At 45.9% G+C, this 22,178-nt stretch overlaps 2 protein-coding genes across 6 annotated transcripts in view; one reads left to right on the top strand and one right to left on the bottom strand.

Moving 5' to 3' along the window:
• The window catches only part of LOC102939502 (GTPase IMAP family member 4), a 29,780-nt gene extending 28,881 nt beyond the window's left edge, over window positions 1-899 (bottom strand). The window contains exons 1-2 of one of the 4 annotated variants that reach the window (XM_037891421.2): window positions 689-812; window positions 232-305 (exon numbers count right to left, since the gene is read on the bottom strand). The gene's annotated coding sequence lies outside the window, so the exon portion shown is untranslated. Of the gene's footprint in view, window positions 1-231; window positions 306-688 lie in introns of all 4 variants that reach the window. The other 3 variants (XM_037891419.2, XM_037891418.2, XM_037891420.2) reach the window with 3 other exon arrangements.
• The window catches only part of GIMAP8 (GTPase, IMAP family member 8), a 641,187-nt gene that overhangs the window by 592,996 nt on the left and 26,013 nt on the right, over window positions 1-22,178 (top strand). The window contains exons 1-2 of one of the 2 annotated variants that reach the window (XM_037891417.2): window positions 875-1,177; window positions 14,346-14,434. The exons of the other annotated variant lie outside the window; for it this stretch is intronic. Of the exons in view, the coding sequence (XP_037747345.1) occupies window positions 14,401-14,434 (34 nt within the window). The 5' untranslated portion in view covers window positions 875-1,177; window positions 14,346-14,400. Of the gene's footprint in view, window positions 1-874; window positions 1,178-14,345; window positions 14,435-22,178 lie in introns of those variants that run through there. 2 annotated transcript variants of the gene reach the window in all.

Raw genomic sequence — 22,178 nt, 5'->3', positions numbered from 1 at the left:
TAATTTTCACTCCATGCATCTGAAGAAGTGAGTTTTTTACCCATGAAAGCTTAAGCCCAAATAAATCTGTTAGTCTTTAAAGTGCCACCGGACTCCTTGTTGTTTTTGTGGATGCAGACTAACATGGCTACCCCTCTGATTATGTCTCCTGCAGTTATAGACACCTATTTGGCCTAAAGCACGGTTTCAAAGGAAACTAGTAATAGCTTCCTATGTTTTTAGTGTGATTACCTAACAACTGATTTCATGCACTTGATCTCAGGTGACTGCAGTAAACAGAGTTTAGGGTCTTCTGTTTTTTTCTGCTAGAAAATTAGAAAAAAAAGTTAGATTTAGGACATTTCTATTCTGAGCATGCTGTAATTCAGGAACCCATTCTCAGATTCGCTTCAAATTCAGTAGAGATGTTTTGCCTTGGTCCCAGACTTAGCCGACCCATTGTGGATTATGGGGCTGACCCAAAAGTTTACAAGGAAATTGGGTTGACAATCAAAACGCCATTGCAATCGTCTCTGAGAAATGCTCCTGCTACCCCCATGGTCTCATTAGCCACAGACACACACACAGAAATCAGCCTGTGGCATGTTTCTTCTACTACAACCCAGGAGCGTTGGCAGTGACTAATTTCCACTGACAAAATTCTGTCCAAACCCTGGAGCAAAGCTTAAATCCCATCAGCCAGCAATACCTCTGTGCTGTCCCCTCCGTTTGGAGACCAGCGTGTGCTTCCCCGTAGCCTCCGAGCTCCCTCCAGCCTCTGCAGCGTCCCCCGGGCTACTGGGGTGGGGACAGGACAGGTCCATCCTTATAAGGCTGTGTCTGTTTCGTAATGCGGTTCCGTTTTACTCCGAATCAGACAACGCGCTCGCAGGAAGACGGCAGCTGCTGCTGGTCCGGGCACACGTCTCTCACTTCTCAGAGAGAACCGGCTCACCAGCCCCCTCTGCCGGACCCACAGCAGAACCACAGAATGAACCGAACTCGTGCTGTCTTCCTGCGAGCGCGTTGTCTGATTCGGAGTAAAACGGAACCGCATTACGAAACAGACACAGCCTTATAAGGATGGACCTGTCCTGTCCCCACCCCAGTAGCCCGGGGGACGCTGCAGAGGCTGGAGCGAGCTCGGAGGCTACGGGGAAGCACACGCTGGTCTCCAAACGGAGGGGACAGCACAGAGGTATTGCTGGCTGATGGGATTTAAACTTTGCTCCGGGGTTTGGACAGAGAATTTTGTCCGTGGAAATTAGTCACTGCCAACGCTCCTGGGTTGTAGGTAGAAGAAACGCAACAGGCTGATTTTCTCTCTCTCTCTCTCTCTGTGTACATGTATGAGCCAGTGATACCAGTTTCTGAGAGAGGAAAGCACGGAGGAGCTGATTATTGGGGAGCTTTAGTCGAATTTGGTCAGGGAGATTTTAAAAGCATCTGCTAATTTCCAGGCTAGTCCATTAATTTAGTGTCTTCGGATTCCCAGTGGGGAGATGTCCTAACACTCCGAGAGCTGTGTTCAAGGTGTTCGGGCTTCCAGTTCTCTGCCTGGTTTAACCTGCAGCTGGTGAAACTCCTCAGTAAGGATCAAAGGAGTTGGGAACCCGGCTCCTTTTCTGGTTAATGGGTCCCTCGCAAACCAGTTCTGCCTGCTGCAAATGTAGCTGTTATTTGCAGGGAGGCTCCGAATAGTTTCTACGTGTTTAGTCACAAACTCTTTGTCTTTGGAATATTTGTTAGTCATGTCACAGGGTTTCAGGTGAATGTTCATCTGTGTAAAAATTCATTTAGCTTTTGGGATTCACACAGCATTTACTGAATAGCTCAATCCCTTGTGTCCTTGTGAACTAGGCCCCCATGAACGGTAGCAGGTCGGACTTGGTGTTTTCATTCAAAGCCCAGAATTTACCAGGGATCTGGGTATCCGGGAGACCAGCGTCTTAACTGCTGTGACTAGCAGTCGGGTACAGTCTGCTGGGAAGCCTTGCTGGTGGCTAATGAGACAACGGGGGGTAGCAGGAGCATTTCACAGAGACGATTGCAATGGCGTTTTGATTGTCAACCCAATTTCCTTGTAAACTCTTGGGTCAGCCCCATAATCCACAATGGGCCAGCTAAATTTGGGACCAAGGTAAAACATCTCTACTGAATTTGAAGTGAGACGACAACAGGTTCCTGAATTACAACATGCTAAATATAGAAGTGCTCCTAGAGGTTGTTTTTTTGTTTGTTTGTTTGTTTTTGTTTTTTAGGGGCCGGGGGCTTCATTTTCTGTGCCTCAGTTCTCCAGCTGTTAGATGGGGATAATGGAACTTCCCCAGTGCATGGGAGTAATAAGGGTAAAAACAAACAAAAAATTGCGAGGCATTCAGGCCTAGATCCACAAAGGTACTTAGGTGCCACCGTGATCCCTACATAAAACTCCCACTCAGCGACCACCCATCCCTGTAAGCACCTAAACTCACATGATGCCTGAATTTTCACTTAGAGTCATTGGGCCAGACAGTGACTCTGTAGCCCAGTGGTCTGGACATCCCCAGGAGGTGGGAGACTCCTGGTTTAGTCCCTCTGCTTCAATGAGTCTCTCATTATTGGAACAGCTCCACATCCAAATGTCCATAGCTCAGTGGCTAGAGCACCCTCCCGAGAGGTAGGATTTGAACAGGGGTCTCTTTCTCCCTGTCTGACTGAGAGGGGAATGGAATCTGGGTCTCCCACATCCCAGATCAGTTCTCTAATGACTGAGCTAAAGGCTATGAGGGGAACTTCCTCCTCCTCCCCCCCCCACCTCAATTTTGTGAGGAGTCAGACAGACACCTAACTCATTCTTGCAAGAAACAGCTTAGGCATCTAAGCTAAACTGACTCCAGAGGCGGGGTTCCTGACTGTGGATCCCAAACCGAGCTGGCACCTCCTTGCAACCCAAACTTGGGTGCTGAATCTGTGAGGGGGTGCGGCTTTGGCATGTCTCATTGACTAGTTTAGGCAGCTCACCACCTACTGTGCTGGCTTTTGGGGATCCCATTCTAAAGGGCTGATCTCTCCCCACCATTGGACAGGCAGCCTAGGGCCCAGATCCCCAAAGATATTGAGGGTCCTAACGTCCATTTGAATCAATGGAAGTTAGGAGCCTAAAATAACTTTGGGACCTGAGCCAAGGGGCCTGGCTCAGGCTGTGTGGTTCCCATGTGTGGTTCCAGTGACTGTCTAGATGCCTGAAAGTTTGGAGTTGTGATGCTCAGTGTCTCGATTCATAAGTCCCTTTGTGGATCAGGGCCTCAAATACTTCAGTAATAGGTGCCAGATAAATACCCCAGACAGATGTGACATTTTATGCAACTTATTTAATACACTAATTTGATGATTTAATGAACTAAACTTTATCTTGCAACAAAGTCAGACAGTTTTTTAAGGGCTCGCTCACTGGCCCTGGCGAGTGAGGCCCTCTGTTTATCTACACAGACCAGGCCCTGGCAGCTGCCTCAGCCCTGAGCCGGGGAGGGCCGTCCTGTGAGAGCAGTGGTCACGCTCCATGGCCCAGGCAGTTCTTGGCCTAGCTGAGTTTGCCAACTAGTGCAAAGCCTGCTGGTGAGTTTGTGATGTGGGAGCTGGGACTGAGACTCGCCAAACACCACCCGTTATCTGGGAACAGCTCTTAGTCGTCTCTGAGCTGGGCTGGATTCAATAATGGTTCATTTAAATGGGGGAAGGGGGTGGACACTGATAACTCTTGCAGCACTGGGGAAGTTCCAGGAGACTGGCAGAAAGCTAATGTTGTGCCAGCGTTTTTAAAAAGGTAAATGGGACAACGTGGGTAATTCTGGGCCTGTCAGTCTGACATCAGTCCTGGGAAAGATCATGGAGTCGTTGATTGCCATATATTATATTGCCCTCCTTTAATTCTTTATTAATCAAAGAATTAAAGGAGGGCAATATAATATATGGCAATCAACATGGGTTTATGTAAAATAGATCTTGTCAAACTAACTGAATACCTTTTTAGGATGAGATTACAAGTTTGGATGATAAAGACAATAGTGTTGATGTAATAGATTTCTGTAAGGTGTTGGTACTGGGGGGAGGGAGAGGGGCTTGCAGGGACTATAGTCACCTCAAAATTCACCTTAAGCCCCCCGTCTCCCCTCCTTAATGCAAAGATCAAAGCTGGGCACCTGGAGGGTGGGAGAGTGCACCCCAGAGCCCCTGCCTCAGCTCCCTGTCTGCGCTCCTCTCCCAGCTCTACTTAGCACAAGCTCTGGGCTGCTGCTGCTCTGCTTGCTGGGATCCATTCTGGGGGTGCAGGAGGCCATCCTGGGACTTGCGACGAGGAGCGGCGGTGGTGGTGGCTCGTTGGTGCCTTTGCCTTGTGGGGGCACCTTGGTGCTAGCAGCTCTGGCCCCACAAGGTCCCAGCACAGGGTTAAAGCGGTGTCAGGCTGCTCGCTGACACTGACTGATGTGGCAGGAGGCTGCGGGGGATCCGGGGGGACTGAAGGGATGAAGCACCCAGCTCCCCCACCACCCTTCTGAGAGCAGGTGCTCTCTGGGTAACGCATCTCCTGGTGCTGCGAGTATGGCCTCTCTGGCTTGGAGTGGCTCTGCTGGGGGAGGGGGCACTGGGATCAGCGGATGCCTCCCGGGGGTGGGGTGATATGGGGGGGTGGAGCAGCCTTGGAGCAATCCCTGGAGCAGAAAGTCCAAAGGCCTGGACAGACTGGGACCAGCTAAAAAAAGGAAGGGAGCACCACCATCCTGAAGTCCCCAGCCATGTGCCACTCAGGTGGAAAACCCGAACCAAGGCGGCTTCCCCAGTTTTCTCAAGTCCCTTCTTGTACCATTAGCTGTTTTTCCCCCTCCCTTTACTTAATACTTTGTCCAGAAGTTTTAAACTCCCACTGCCCTCCCCGCCCCCCCTCCCGATGATTTCTGCCAATTCTCTCTGAAAGCCAGGCTTTGCCAGGAACAACCAGCTTCTACTTCGTTCAGCAGGCTCAGGAGCTGCAAGTACTCGCTTCCGTTCTTTGTTGGGGAGGAGGTGTTATGTCTCCAGTGCTGGGGCAGGGCCGGCCCACAACATTTTGGCACCTGAGGCTGGGAGCTCAAATGACGCCCCCATGCCTCCTCGCTTGGGCCAAAACTTTGAAAGGTCTCAATTCTGCCTTCTTCCTGTTCTACTCCTCCTTTGTTGGGGTAGGTAGCAGAGCAGTATCATGAGAGAACTAACAGCTTAAAATGCCTTCTTCAAAAATTTTAAGTAACACTTCACTTTCAAATGCCTGAACAGCAAATGTAATTTTTCTTGTTTGCATAGTAAACACTGGCATTTTTACCAGTTTGGATAATCAAAGTGGTGCTTTCCGTGCCTTCTTGGTTGCAAAGATTTGAACTGCTTCCTGACAGTCCACAGTCTGGGCCAGCTCATGCTCTATGGAGATGGTTGCAAGGCCGACCAGCCTCTCCTGTGTCATTGTGGAGCGTAGATGTGTTTTTATTAACTTCAGCTTGGAGAAGCTGTGTTCTCCACTGGCAACTGTTACAGGAGGTGTTAGAAGTGTGCGCAGAGCAACAAAAGCATTTGGAAAGAGGGTGGTCATCTTATCTGTGCACATATATTCCAGAACAGCCTTTGGAGTTGATCCTGCTGAAATGTATCTTGAAAGGGCTTTCAGTTCATCACCTAACTCACTTGCATCAATACACGCATGTCATCATGTGTCAACACTGTCTCTAGTGCCCTGCACTGCTGGTGTAGGTCTTCTTCAGGTATAGTGAAGAGTTTTGGAATATCATACAACATCCCAAATATACTGCTGTGTTCCTTGAGCCGCATGAAACGTTCTTCAACTGACTGTATTGCACAATCTAGCACCTGGTTAAAGAATTCAACTTTGAATTCTTGTTTGGGGTCTCTTATGGGATTATCCCGTGCCCCATAATCAAAATGTCGTCGTCTTCGGTGACTCTTGAAAGGGTGGGAAAATAGCTTCAGTGTGAAGTTCCTCTGCCAACTTCTGTGCACTCTTTAGAACGTTTTGAAATCCCTCATCTGACCGGTAAGACTGTAGGTGTGACTTTGCTTTGTCCAGTTGTTCCATTGCTCCAGATATATCAAGGTCAACACCTTGGAGTCTCTTGCTTACAACATTTATTTCAAACAGTATGTCATGCCACAACACTAAGCCACACAGAAATGTGAAGTTATGTATTTTTCTGGTGATTCCATTTCCCTCTGCCACTGTTCTCCCACGAACAGTTCCTATCATAGCATTATCCTCCATAATGGCAACTATGGTATCATCTATCTTCCCAATTTGGTGTTTGATAGGCTTTATCGCCTCCACTCGACTTTCCCATTGTGTGGCACTCAGTGGTTTCAATGTCAGAGAGGATGTTCCCAGATGTTGCTTCAAAATTTGCCATCGATGAGTTGATGCAGAGAAAAATACATCGATGCTTTTGAATTACATTAAAGAATTCAGCATCCTCACTAGAAGCTGATGCTGCATCACTGACCACCAAGTTCAATGAATGAGAACTGCATGGGACAAAAAAAGCTCGAGGGTTTAACTCTCTGATCCATGTCTGCACTCCTCTGTTCTTTCCTCTCATGTTGGCACCATTATCATAGTCCTGACCTCTCATGTCAGCTATCGCAATTCCCGTATCTTCCAGCTTTCTAAGAAGCACATCTGTCATACCAGCTCCTGTAGTATCATCAATGTCAATAAATTCTAGAAAATGCTCTCTGACCGTCACCATTGTAGGGACATTTTCACTAGGTTCTGTTGTGGTTACAAAACGCACCATTAAAGTCATTTGTTCCATATGGCTGATGTCAGGTGTGCAGTCCAGAATAACAGAGTAATATGACTTGGTGACTTCAGATCTGCCCCAGTCTTCTGTTTGACTTTTGTTGCCAGTAACTGCATGATCTCATTTTGAATTGTTTTTCCAAGGTAATGGTGTGTGTACATTTCTTGGGTGGTGACTCTTCTTAGATGCTCCTGGAGTACAACATCCAACTCGGCCATCAGCGCCACAATTTTAAGGAAATTTCCATTGTTTGGCACATGCAGCTGATCTGAAGTGCCATGCAGTGCTAGGTTTTGGGGAGCAAGCATTCTCACCATGGCAATGAGCCTTTTCAGAGCATTTTGCCAGTAAAGAGACTCTGATGCAATCTCCTCTTGATGCTGATCATCTGTGGTGGCCTTTAACCTTCGTCTCGTCTCAAGCTCTTTCCACCTATGGAATGCTCTCTGGTGATTTGCTGCCTTCTCATGGCATGCCAGATTTCTAGCCAGATTTTTCCAGTCCTTTGTTCCTGTAGAACCCAATGTGGCTGGAACATTAGACTGGAAGAGTTTGCAACAAAAACAGTGTGCCGCATTCTGGGTTTTGGAGTACATAAGCCATGGCCTCTCTACTTTGTCACCATTGGGGATTTGAGGCCAGTAATGTGTTGGATGGAAACTTCTATTTTCATTGTCTTTGGGGAACATGAAGTTTTTCACTTGCTGTGGCCCATGCAGTACAAGGAAGTCCCTCAGGCTACTGCTCAGGGGGGTCCACAGTCCTGGATCCTCTAGACTTAAGGAACTAAACTCAGCAGCAGCTGTTTCTTGCGCCTCCACCACACTCTTCTCCGATCTACACTTTTCTTCAGGAATATGCACGGTTACATCCATTTGAGATGGAGATATGGATGCTGCAGCAGCTGCCAGGTCACCTGCACTCTGACTGACTGGAAGATCAGGCATCTCCTCACCACTCACATCCTCACTGGGGCCGGAAGGCTCACTGTGACCATTTGTGTCTATGTATCTCTGGAGAGCTCCTTCCTGCTTAGATAGAAAAGCGTCCTTTGCTTGCTTTCTTTTTCTGAATGCTGCCCCAGAGGGGCGTTTTCTTCTTTCACTCATGGCTGCTGTTCTGTGCCAGCTATAGTGGCTCTCAACACTCAATTGAAGGGGACAAATAAGCAGGCTGGTAACAGGGCCTGAGTGAGGGAAGATTTCAGTGTCTTAAGGGCCTAACTGGCTCCTACTACTTCAGTTGACGGCCTGCTCTCCTCAAGTGGGTTCAGGGAAGCAGCAGGAAACCGGAAGCTCCCTGAGAAGCTGGTGTTAATCAGTCCAGGCTCCTGCGGGAGCTAGAGAGGTACATAAGAGGCTGCTCCTCCTCTCTCTCCCTGCAGCTCCTGCTGCTTTCTGTTATTCCCTCTCACCTTTTCTCCTGCCTGCCTGTTCTGTCTCTTGTGCCCTCCTTCCTCCAGCACAGCACTCCACCGTCTCTGTGCATCTAGGGCAGAGAGAATCCAGATGCATCAGCAGCAGACACAATTTTGTACACTCTGGGTCCTAGTGACAGCCCCCCCACCCCACAGTCTAGCACCTGAGGCAGCTGCCTCAGTTCGCCTCTTGGTAAGGCCAGCCCTGTGCTGGGGAATGAACGGCTCTGCTCGAGCCGAGTGAGCTTCCGTCTAATGGGAGAGGACACTTCTCTGTCTCCACTGCAGTGGCTTCAGATGTTGGGGTCATACCTGGGCTTTGGTGACATTGATGTGCCATGTTTAGCAAGATGTAACTTTGTCTTCACCTTCGTATGACTCAATCCAGCCAGAAGCATCAAAGTTAGTTCCCCCAAATTATTTTAGTTCTGTGCATTGTCCTAAATGGGAGACTATTTATGAGGAATAGCCAAGTGTTCCTTTTACTTAAAGGGGATTATTAAATAACTTAAATGTGATCAACATTAGCCTTCTTTCATCATGGCAACATACCTGGCTATTACAATAAAGCTGACCAAGACTACTGGGGGAAATACTGTTTACCACAAGTAGATTTTTCAGATGACAACAGTGCCTAATTGACCCATTAGCCATAGTCTGTTCAAGCACATATATACATGAAGGGCCTGATCCAATGCCACTTGTCTTCACTATGAAGCCTCCAATTAATTTCAGTGGGCTTTGAATCAGACCCTTGGTAAAAATACTGTTACTAGTCTCCAGCAGGAGCCATGCACTCCAAATCACAAAGACTCCAGTCAGTAAAGTCCCCCCTTCTCCTTTGTTTCCATTTAAATTTATATTTGCTTTCAGGTCTGATAATTATATAACTAACTTTACTGGAAGAAGGTATTTCAATGAAATAGAGATGTTTTATTCTTTTTCAATATTACATTGTGAATTTCCTTTCTAGATGTCGATTGTAATAGCAATTTAAAATCAACATTCACCATTCTTAACTTCTTCCAACTCTTTTCTTAAATTTGCCCTATTATCATTAACTATTGCAGTACGTATGGCATGTATTGTCATACCCTGGCCTGAGACCTCTGCAAAACCAAGAGTTAAGCATTGTTGTGAGTTTCAAGATGTCTTAGGGGAAAATCCACATAAAGAGTTGATAGAATAGTATGTTATCTGCTGAACCATTACACTGTATTATGTAAACACATGTTTACACATTTTTTTAAAGTGTCTTTTAGAATCATAGGACTGGAAGGGACCTCGAGAGGTCATCTAGTCCAGTCCCCTGCACTCATGGCAGGACTAAGTATTATCTAGACCAGTGGTTCTCAAAGCCGGTCCACCGCTTGTTCAGGGAAAGCCCCTAGCGGGCCGGGCCTGTTTGTTTACCTGCCGAGTCCACAGGTTCGGCCGATCGTGGCTCCCGCAGTTCGCCACTCCAGGCCAATGGGGGCTGCAGGAAGGGCGGCCAGCACATCCCTCGGCCCGTGCCGCTTCCCGCAGCCCCCATTGGCCTGGAGCAGCGAACCGTGGCCAGTGGGAGCCGCGATCGGCCGAACCTGCGGACGCGGCAGGTAAACAAACAAGTGGTGGACCGGCTTTGAGAACCACTGATCTAGACCATCCCTGACAGGTGTTTGTCTTACCTGCTCTTAAAAATCTCCAATGACGGAGCTTTCACAACCTCCCTAGGCAATTTATTCCAGTGCTTAAACACTCTGACAGTTCGGAAGTTTTTCCCAATGTCCACCTAAACCACCCTGGCTGCAATTTAACCCCATTGCTTCTTGTCCTGTCTTCAGAGGTTAAGGAGAACAATTCATCCCCCTCCTCCTTGTAACAACCTTTTATGTATTTGAGAACTCTTATCATGTCCACCCTCAGGCTTCTCTTTTCCAGACTAAACACACCCAAATTTGTCAATCTTTCATCATAGATCAAATTTTCTAGACCTTTAATCATTTTTGTTGCTCTTTTTTGGACTTTCTACAATTTGTCCACATCTTTTCTGAAATGTGGTGTCCAGAACAGGACACAGTACTCCAGGTGAGGCCTAATCAGTGCAGAATAGAACAGAAGAATTACTTCTCATATCTTGCTTACAACACTCCTGCTAATACATCCCAGAAACTGTTGACTCATATTTAGCTTGTGATCCACTATGACCCCCAGATCCCTTTCTGCAGTACTCCTTCCTAGGCAGTCATTTCCCATTGTGTATGTGTACAACTGATTGTTTCTTCCTAAGTGGAGTGTTTTGCATTTGTCATTATTGAAGTAAAGAGGATGAAATTCAGACCATTTCTCCAGTTTGTCCAGATCATTTTGAATTTTCATCCTATCCTCCAAAGCGCTTGCAACCCCTACCTGCTTGGTATCATCTGCAGACCTTATAAGTGTACTCTCCATGCCATGAACTAAATCATTGATGAAGATATTGAACAGAACCAGATCCAAAACTGATCCCAGCGGGACCCCAATTGATATGCCCTTGTGGTTTGACTGAACCACTGATAACTCCGCTCTGGGAATGGTTATCCAACCAGTTATGCACCCACCTTATAGTAGCTCCATCTAGGTTGTATTTCCCTAGTTTGTTTAGGAGAAGGTCATGTGAGACAGTATCAAAAGCCTTACTAAAGTCAAGATATACCACGTCTACTGCTTCCCTCCTATCCACAAGGCTTGTTATCCTGTCAAAGAAAGCTATCAGGTTGGTGTGACACAATTTGTTCTTTACAAAGCCATGCTGACTATTACTTATCACCTTATTATCTGCTAGGTGTTTGCGGATTGATTGCTTGATGATTTGTTCCATTATCTTTCCTGGTGCTGAAGTTGACTGGTCTGTAATTCCCCAGGTTGTCCTTATTTCCCTTTTTATAGATGGGCACTATATTTGCCCTTTTCTAGTCCTCTGGAATCTCTCCCGTCTTCCATGACTTTTTGAAGATAATCACTAATGGCTCAGATATCTCCTCAGTCAGCTCCTTGAGTATTCTAGGATGTATTTCATCAGGCCCTGGTGACTTGAACTTTATGTAAATGTTTAAGAACTTTAAATTCTCAGGTTGTTACCATAATGGGTTGCAAGAGTTCGAACATCTGTAACAATTTAATTCATAATTAAAACAAGCCCAATAGCTAATTTTATATATCTCACTTCTCGTATTTTGAAAGAGTGAGTTTAAGGAACTAGGTATTTCAGCTCCATTGCATAACAGTGCTGCTACAATTAAAGGCTCTGTAACTGTTCTATTTTATATATCTTAGCCATTAGGAGCTTATCTTTTAGGTATAGATATTTGCTCCAGGATGGATTTTTGGATTAAAGAATCTTAGCCCAAATGATATTTTTAGTACAGTTTTAGTACACTGGTCAAAAGCCTGACCAGTGTATGTTTAATGCCCAGTGTGCCCCCCCTCAATGTGGAGAGGACAACACACCATCCCCTGTTCCTGAGCAGATTTCCCTTTGCACTTCAAACAACACACTGTTTTAGGTAAAAAAAAATATAAAGCAGCTTTATTAACTACAGAAAGATAGAATTTAAGTGATTGTAAGTAATAACCAACTTTGATCTGTACGCTATCTAAGAAATAAAACAAAATCGAAATCTAAGTTCTAGTCACTAGACAGGATTTGAATCAAGCAGTGTCTCACCCTGATGGTACAAACAGTCCTCCAAACTTCCATACACCAGCTAGAAATCCCTTCAGCCTGAGACTACATCCCCAGTTCAGTCTTAGTTGCTAAGGTGTTTCCAGGTGTTGAGTTGTGGTGGGAGTGAGGCCAAGTGATGATGTCACTTCCCCCTTTTATAGCTTCCATGAGGGGGGAACTTCATTGTTTCAAGCAAAGTCCCCAGCAGAGATTGTGGAAAAGTACAGGCACAAAATGGAGTCCAGTATCACATGATCTAGTCACATGCCCTTCCATGCTTCGATGAGTTATAGCAGCTATTATTCATATACTGGCTGAAGCATCCACAGGAAAATCCATCAGGTGAGGATAAACTTCTTCCATGGATGGGCCATGAACTTGAATAGTCGATTCACAACGTGCTGGCTAGGCTGGATGTAAACTACCGTGTGGGTGTTACCCAGGAGCAAACACATTTGAAATAGTAGTACATAGTCAATATTCTTAACTTCAGATACAAAAATGAAACATGCATACAAATAGGATAATCACATTCAGCAAACCGTGACTTTTCCATTGACACCTTACATGACATAATTTGTACAAGATTTGTTGCAATTATATAATACTGGCGAACATGGGGGTGCCAAGGTGTGACTTTGGGTACAAAATGCCACACCTTGGATGAACAATTTTTAACTTTGGGTTCTTGGCCAATTGTTCTGTTCGACTGTTTGCTATTAACTATTTGTTATTGTTGAGGTGGGATTTGTCACCTGTCACAAGATAGTGTTTCTACTCCTTGACAGGATGGCTAACTTTTCTGAAAGAAGAAAAATATACAGCAAATGAGGAATACTCTTGGTCATCCACAAATACCTAGGTTTACATGCGAATTTGTCTGTTTGTATGAACAACAGCCATTCGCCAAACACTTAGGCAACCAAAATCTGTTCACATTTATGTTCACAAATATCAAAATGGCTTGTACATGTTTGAATCAAGCAGCATTTCAGAATTTGAAGGATTTTTTCCAAATTGTCAACCAGTTCTACTGATGAGGAAGTGAAATCCTAACACTAGTTCAAGCACTGAGAGAGATGTCCAAATATATGAAAATCTATAAACTAGAGTTAGTTGAATACTCCAGGACAAAGGATCACTACTAGTCTTCTAAAGTTGGGTCTGAATTAAGCATTTTAGATCTGTCTGCTTCCCCAGCCCTGTGCAGAGAGCTGGCACTGCAGACCTTGAGCAAACCACCCAATAACCACAAGATCCGTGAAGGGACGAAGGCATCAGGTCAGATTTCTTGTTGATGAAGCAATAGCATCTGGCAGACTCTACGAGGATACTAAGACATGTCTGCCCTTGACAATGGACGCAGCTCAGTCAGTGGCGGGACTTTCCACTGCCTCCTAGGCCGGCCAGAGATACTCCCTCTGAGACACATCTTTATACCCTGATACAAACAAGTTAGTACTGCCCCCGACGTCACCTTGTACATGTTGGTTCGATCAAAACATTTGTATTGCATACTGTCATCCTGACCTTATCTTTTAGGAGGGGTCAGTGTGTTCCTGTTATCCTTGGGGAATGTTTTTGTACCATCCTTGATATCAGAGTATTTTGGTACCACTTAATATCGGGATGTGTTTGCATGAGTGCTCTGTGACCAGCACTTCTTAGTCAGATTCTGTGAACAGCTTCTGCCTCATACCAGGTTTCTGATACAAGGGCTTATGTCTTTGGCTCTCTTCTTACTCCATCTTCACCCCAAGGGCTCCCCGCAGTGTTCCACTGCCCAGGTCCCCTGCCTGGGCCTCCTACCCCTGCTCAGCGCACATCCCTCCAGAGTCCACCGTCTTGCTTCCAGGCTCAGCTTCCCCTGACCAAGCTGGATTTTCTCCTTTTCACAAAGGGCCACTGCCTGAGTTTTCTACTTGTCCAGGGTCCCCAGCTCTGGTCAGTTCTGATCTGCAGATCTGTTCCAGCTCTCTTCAGAACCTGGGTCTCCTGCAGCTTTCTCCAGCTGCTTCCTGTCTGACTCTCCTGCTCTCCACAGCTCTCACCTGCCAATCTCCTCCCACTACAGCCCAGGTGCCCTGTTAAGTCCTGTTGAAGATCAGCTGACAAATCATAGGTGCACTGGCCTCTTTCCTCTTAAACCAATCTCCCCACCGTATTTTCCACTGAATGCATCTGATGAAGTGAGCTGTAGCTCACGAAAGCTTATGCTCAAATAAATTGGTTAGTCTCTAAGGTGCCACAAGTCCTCCTTTTCTTTTTGTCATCTAAACTGTGTATTAGCAAAGCAGTAATATGAAAAATGCTTTTGTTGCATGAAAGACACATTCTGCACACACAGAATGTTTTGGTTGGTGCTAAACTGAAACTGTTATGACTACACCCTTTAACACAGGATAGTAAATAACTATGTTTTCCTCTTTCTTCTCTTCAGTAATCCAGTGAGATACTGACTATTGGGATTGAACACCTTTCCGGTTCCAGGTGCGATGAGTACCTCCGAAGGCACTGAACAGCTTGAAGGTAAGGTTTTTATCACTTGTATTCAGGGAAATGTGACGGGGTGCACTCACCTCTCATGAGCATCTCCTGTCAGCTGGGTGAGAACCTGCACTCTCTTTGTTCACGGCGCCCCGTCTTGACTGTTGCTCTCGTCAAGTCTTCAGTGGCTCAGCCCTCTGGCTAAGTCACACGCAGTCTAAGCACATGAAGGAAGCCCTGCTGGGCTAACAAAAGTCCAACAGGGCCTGTCCCTGTGCCTTTGTTGGTATCTGCAGCCCTGCCTCCGGGCCCAGTTCTCAGCTCCTTCTGGGATAGTTTTACATCTGTCCCTGCCCTGTTTTAGAGCACTGCCCCCAGTGCTTTCTCCCTGGAGACTCTTTGCACTCAGAAATCTTCTGGTGTCCCTTTAAGTTCTGCCCTTCACTTGGGCCTCTAAACAAGCCTTATCGCCTCCTCAGGGCTTACACCACTTCCCCAGTGGCCGGTGTGGGGACCCAACCTAGGGTCAAATAGCCACCACATGCTGCTTTCTTCGCTAGTTGCTGCTTGTGTGTGCTCAGATGCAAATTACTCTGTTTCCTGTCATCTCCTCCCCCGGCTCTCTTCATGGTCATGTTTAAATTTAGCTAAACACACATTCCTTTGTTTAGGATAGACCTGGTCACCAAATCCCTCTGACATGCCTGGCTAGAACACATTTTAGTCATCATTCCAGTGTATGTCCATACTATTTAATACCCACCGTGTACATACATCACATAAGATTATTAAAGATCAGTGAGTTACTAGTTTTCAAATGATACCTCACAAGGCATATTTTTTACCAAGATTATTACAATAATGTGTAGGCTGTAAATACAGGGGTGCCTAGTGTCACACATGCGTTAAAAGAAAAGGAGTACTTGTGGCACCTTAGAGGGTAACTAATTTAAAAGAATAAATGGACACAAATCAGATGTCAAGAATTATAACACTAGTCAGAGAACACTTCAATCATAGTCAGAGAACACTTCAATCTCTCTGGTCACTCGATCTCTGACCTAAAAGTCGCAATATTACAACAAAAAGACTTCAAAAACAGACTCCAATGAGAGACTGCTGAATTGGAATTAATTTGCAAATTGGATACAATTAACTCAGGCTTGAATAGAGACTGGGAGTGGTTGAGTCATTACACAAAGTAAAACTATTTCCCCATGTTTATTCGCCCCCCCCCCACTGTTCCTCAGACGTTCTTGTTAACTCCTGGAAGTGGCCCACTTTGATTATCACTACAAAAGGTTCTCCCCTCCCCCACCCCCCCCCCCCGCTCTCCTGCTGGTAATAGCTCATCTTAAGTGATCACTCTCCTTACAGTGTGCATGATAAACACCCATTTTTTTCATGTTGTGTGTATATAAATCTCCTCACTGTATTTTCCACTGAATGCATCCGATGAAGTGAGCTGTAGGTCATGAAAGCTTATGCTCAAATAAATTGGTTAGTCTCTAAGGTGCCACAAGTCCTCCTTTTCTTTTTGCGGATATAGACTAACACGGCTGCTACTCTGAAACCTGACACATGCGTTAGTTACCACACCCTTTTTTCTCAGTGCAGATAAAACCTAAGTGGAAGGACAAACTCTTCCTTCTCAGCTGTTTCTCTAGGTCCATAAACTACAGCCCTATTCTAAGTTAGGGCTTCCCTAGTGAGTAAAGCTGGAATCATATTCACCTGTATTCAAGATGTTATAGATATTAGGATCCAGCCCTCACAGCAGACACATTGTGTGGGTATTGATCTGTCACTTAGTCCACAAGGGTGTCTTCAGCACTTGAAGTGTGTTTGTCAGTGGGGGTGGAGGGGCATCACTAGGGGTCATAGATGTAGCAAATGAATAAATTCAAGCCCAGTCATTGAGGGGTTCATTTCAAGCACTGTCTTCCCAAAGCTGCCCCTTCCAGATTATGTTAGCCCTACACACCCTTTTTTCATAGATTGCAAGGCCAGAAGGGGCCATAGTGATCATCTAGTCTGGTCTCCTGAATAGCACAGGACAGAGAACTGCCCCAAAATAATTCCTAGAGCAGATCCTTTAGAAAAACATCCCATCTCGATTTAGCAATTTGTCAGTGATGGAGAATCCACCACAATCCTTGGTAAATCGTTCCAATGGTTAATTACCCTCATTGTTAATAATTTCAGCACTGACTGTCTTTAATGCCTATATTTAACTTTCCCCTGCTGAATTCAGATTGGCTTAGCTCTCAGGCTCAGGCTGTCAGAGATGTAAAACTTTATGCCCATAATGGAGGCTTTTTGTCCTGCTTTGGAAAAGCTAATGACTATGCCCCATAGCAAGACAAGTTAGATGTCTTCAGATCAGTAGGGCCTGATGCAATACATCCCAGAATACTTACGGAACTGGCTGAAGAGATCTCTGAGCCATTAGTAATTATCTTTGAGAACTCGTGGAGGACAGGAGAGATCCCAGAGGACTGGAAAAGGGAAAGTATATTGTCCATCTATAAAAAGGGAAATAAGGACAACCCATGGAATTGTAGACCAGTCAGCTTAATTTTGGTACCTAGAAAGATAATGGAGTAAATAATCAAACAATCTGTTTGTAAGCACTTAGAAGATAATATGGTGATAAGTAACAGTCAACATGAATTTGTCAAGAACAAATCACATCAAACCAACCTAATATTCTTGTTTGACAGGGTAATAAGCCTTATGAATAGGTGGGAAGCAGTAGATGTGATATAGCTCGACTTTAGTAAGGCTTCTGATACCACTTCACATGACCTTCTCATAAGCAAAATATGGAGATCTAGCCTAGACAAACCTACTATAAGGTGGATGCACAACTGTTTGGAAAACTGTACTCAGAGTAGTTATCAGTGGTTCACAGTTAAGTTGGATGGGCATAGCAAGTGGGGGTTCCACAGGGATCGGTTCTGGGTCCGCTTCTACTCAATATCTTCATAAATGTTTTGGTTTAAGCAACTTGCCCACCATCCCTCATATAGGCAGCCTGTGGCAAAGGCAGGGGTAGAATCCAGCTCTGTAATCGAATCCAGCTCTGTAATCAAATCCAGTGCCACAGCTACACTACCTTCCACCTATCGCAGCCAGCGAGGCGGGGGTCTGCAAACAACAGTCTCATTCACTACACAACTGGGCCTCCTTCACCATCCATCCTGCACACTGAATGAGCAGGGTCCTGTGGAGAAACCCCCAGCATTTGATCATGTAATTAAAGACTCATGATTAGACCTTGTCAGGAATTTTCTGTCAATGATTTTTTTACAGAAAATGCAGTTTCCACAGAATCAAAATTTCCACAAGAAAACTTCAGTTTTGTTAACTTTCCATTTTTCCCCTGGGACAATCAAAATAAAATATTTCATTTCAGGTTCGTTCAACGTGAATCGAAACATTTCAGTTTGTTGAACTGAACCAAAACATTTCATTTTGAATCAATTCAATATTATATCTGATTCCCCAATTGTGTTGTGGTGCTTCATGGGCGCAGTAGTCTGGGTGCTTTGTGACCCCGTTCTTCCCCATGGAGCAGTGCTCTTGCCTGGACTACATCTCCCATGATGTGCTATTGTCTCCCCTCTGACCAGGCCACGTGGTGCATTATGGGAATCACTTGAATATTGTGCCTTAGGGAGATGTAGTCCAGCCTGGAAGCCCAGCCCACAGGAAGAGGCACCAAAACCGTGACCTCCATGAAGCAGTGCAGCTCCATAGAGAAATGCAGTTTACTGCTGAACTAACTTGATACGGATTTTTCCCAGGGACAGCCAAAGGCACTTCTCTGAAGCTAGAACTATGCCCCAACTAAATGTCAAGTTCCTGCTGCAAATCATGGAGGCATTAAGGCTCTTTTTAGACAAACAATTTTTTATAATGGGAAGTGTCGGGCAGCCTAAACAGAGGGGGAAGCACTGTATGTGGAATGGGATGCAGTACTTAACACAGCAGGGGCTATTTTTTTCCCACAAACCTCAGGGAAGATATCTGTCACTAAGACCTTTATCTGGCTCCTTTATTAATTGTGGTTAGGACTAGGGTGACCAGATAGCAACTGTGGAAAAAACGGGACAGGGGGTGGAGGGTAATAGGCGCCTATATAAGAAAAAGTCCCTAAAAACAGGACTTTTTGGCCAAACCTAAGTGGCGTTACAACCCCATGCACCAGGTTACAAAGCCACTCCCTTTTATCTGTCCCAGGCAACCCTGCCCCCTACCTCCTCATCGTGCTGGATGGCAGGGCAGCTGGGCCAAACCTGAGTGGTGCTGCAATCCTACGTGCCAGGTCACAATGCCTGGAACAGGGAGTCAGGCCCAGCCCCACTGGACAGGAACCACTGCATATCCTGATCTCCCTCACATCCACTCTCAACCCCTCTTTTACTCTTCTCCTCAGCCTCTCATCTTCTCTGGCTCTTCTCCTCACAATACAAACGTGCTTCAGTCTCTCCCATCTCAAAAATACTCACCCTTGACACCACCTGACTCTCCAGTTACCACCCCATCTCCCTTTCATCTCTACCCTCATTGAATCCACTGTTTACAATTGCTGTGCAGAGTTCTCCTCATCCAACTCCATCCTAGACTCTGTACACTCCAACTACTCCCTGCTGCACTCAACTGAAAGTGCTTTTAACACACTCTCTAATGACCTCTTCCTGGCCAAAGCTCAGAACCAGGGCTCTCTCCACCTCCTCAACTGGCTGGCTGCCTTCAACACTGTGCTCTTCTTGAAATCTCATTGTCCCTTGGCACCTGTAACTCCATCCTCTCCTCCTACCCCTCTAATCTAGTCATTCAGAGGATCCTCCTCTTCTCTCCCCCCGCTTTCTCTGGGGGTATCACAAATCTGTGTCCTCAAGTCCCTCCCCTTTTCATTCTACACTTTGTCTACACAAAAGTGTAGACTATATAAGAGTAGACTATTCTATCAGCCGTCACAAGGAATGGGACATGCTGGTCCCCATCCCTTTGGTGCTGTTCTGCAAGAATAGCCAGCTGAGCCCCCAGTGCCCTATTGCACCTTCCCCCCATCCCATCAGACTGGGTGAGCTGGGTTGGGGCAAGTTTGGGGGATACCTAGAATCTCACAAAGCTGCTGAAACACTTTGGAGTCACAGTTTCTCTTTTGATCCATGTGTAACTCACCCGGGACCCCAGATCTGGTGAAGAATTCATTCACTAGGGCCCCTGCTGCTGTCACAGCAGGTCTGGATTGCATATCGGATAAGCCTCAGGCCATTTTGTGATGTAGTCGATAGCAGCCAACAAATATTGATTGCTAGCCTCTGTCTCAGGCCAGGGCCCAAGCACATGAGTGGCAATGAGACACTGCTGCAAAGGGCCCTCCATGTCTTCAGGGACCCTTCTTTGCATTGCTAGAATCACGTTTCCCGCACCAGCTGTCATCATCCTGCCTGCATTTTACACACTGGCAATTCTCCCTTCACTTGGCTAAGGTTTTTGCAACCCCAAAATGTCCATCAATTTTAAGCTCTTGACATAAAAATTCAGAAAGTCCTTTTTCAATCTATCTGGTACAGCCATCTGGTACCTGTACCCATCACTCACTGGTCTCTCCCATCTCCTGTACAATATTCCATCTTTAAACTCCAAGATTTCCAACTGTGGCCAGAAAGCTTTTACCATGGTATTGTGAAGGAAGGGACACTACATTCCAGATGTCTGAATTTCCAGTTGATTTTCCAATCACACACTGTCCTGACATCAGGATCCTCTCTTTGGGAAGCTTGTAGTTGCTCTGGGGTCCATTCCTGCTGCACCCCCACCCCCATTGTTCCAGAGGATGAACCAGGAACATGGGCATTTCTATGGATTAGCGGAAGAGAGGCCCACCCATCCCCTTGAGCAACTAATTCCTGGCTCTCTTACTAGGGCAGCGTTTGCAACTAGCCACCCAACAAGGCCATCTGGACAAGGTGCCAGCATTACCATGCCTATGGCCAGGCCTGTCTGTGATTGTGTGGAACTGTAGCATGGCAGTTTCTCCAACTGCCTGGCAAGCTGTCCCTCAGGATTGCTGCATCAAAAGAGCCATTGCAGGGAAGCATGGTCTGTCCTGACCATAAACTTCTTCCTGTACAAATAGCGATGGAAATGTTCTATCAATTTAATCACTGCCAGGAGCTCTGTTCAGCTGGTGCAGTAATTTCTCTCAGGAGAACTTAGACTTTTACTATAATAAGCCCCCACCCTCTAAAGTCCCTTTTCTTGTTGTGTCAATACCTCCCCCAGATTGTAAGCACTAGCATCTGTGTCCAGCGGGAAAGGGGTTTTGAAACATGGCTGGGCCAAGGCGGGAGCAGTCACCAGAGCCTTTTCCCACCCTCAGGATGCTCCATCACACTCTGCTGACACTGAACGGGTTTCCCTTCCTCACGCAACCTAGTCAGTGGTTTTCCAGTATTGGCAAACCCACAATTGAACCTTCTGTACCAGGAGCAGAGCCCTATAAAACAGCACATCTCTGCATGTCTGGGGCATTGGCCAGCTCTGTACAGCCTCCGTTTTCTTTTTGTCAGGGAAAATTCCCTCCCCACTCATTGAGTGCCCAAGGTAGGTTACCTCTTTGTGGAAGAACTCACATTTCTTTAGGTTCAGTTTCCAATTTCCACCTTCAGCTTATCACAAACTATTTGTAAATGTTTTAGTTCCTGCTCAAATGTTTTAGCCTGCACCAGGCTATCCTCTAGGTGTAACAGACAGGCTGAGAGGGGCATGCCATGTAATACCCTCTCCATTCATCTTACAAATGTGGCTGACTCATTGCACAAGCCAAAAGCCATCACTTTAAATTGCCCTGCTGTGAAATCAGCCTCTTCCCTGTCCTTTGGGTCCACTTCCACTTGTCAATACCCACTTGTAGTGTGGAAAACTACATTGAACCTGCCACAGCATCTGGGGTAGCATCTATTCATGGTAATGGATAAGAATCCTTTAAAGTGATTTCACTGTATTTGCAATAGTCCACACAGAATCTGGTGCTGCCGTCCTTTGTCATAAGCAGAAGTATGGATGAGGCCCAAAGACTGTTTAAAAGCTAAACAATGCCTTCCTCATACATTCCGATGGCCGGTAGTACCTCTTCTCTTTTTGTTACTAGTGACAGCTCGAGGTTGCTGTTTAATAGGTCAGTTTCCCCCAGTATTAATCTTGTACTGGACCAGAACAGTACAACTAATATCTTTGTTGGATGGGAGAAGAACTCCTGATTCCTAACCAGAAGGTCTCTTACCCTGTTGCACTGTCCCCCGTTTGAGTGCGGAGCACTGCACTGAAGAAGTCCAATAGAACTCTAGCCGCTCACCTTCACCCCTTCACCACTGTTGTTTTCTTCTATACCAATATTTACCAGATCCACTGGTTCACATTTCACAGCCCCAGTTCCCTTTTTTACTCTTCGCTGCTTGTCAGAAACATTCAGCAAATGAACAGGGATCAGTTCTTGTTTCAGATCCACAAGTGCTTTAGCAGCTAAGATTCCTGTAAAAGTGGCAGAGAGTCCTGTGGCACCTTATAGACTAACAGACGTCTTGGAGCAGGAGCTTTCGTGGGTGAATACCCACTTTGTCAGATGCATGTAGTGGAAATGATTCCTGTGAGACCCTGGGTCTGAAAACAGGTCCCAACCACTCCCCGTCTTTCTCTTACTGGAAAACGAACACAGCATGTAGCTGTTATAATGGTTTCTGCCCCCGAGGGCAGGACAATTTGTTCACTG

The sequence above is a fragment of the Chelonia mydas genome, chromosome 2, assembly GCF_015237465.2.
Source record: "Chelonia mydas isolate rCheMyd1 chromosome 2, rCheMyd1.pri.v2, whole genome shotgun sequence".
Classification (NCBI taxonomy): domain Eukaryota; kingdom Metazoa; phylum Chordata; order Testudines; family Cheloniidae; genus Chelonia; species Chelonia mydas.
This window is presented reverse-complemented; position numbering and strand designations above follow the sequence as displayed.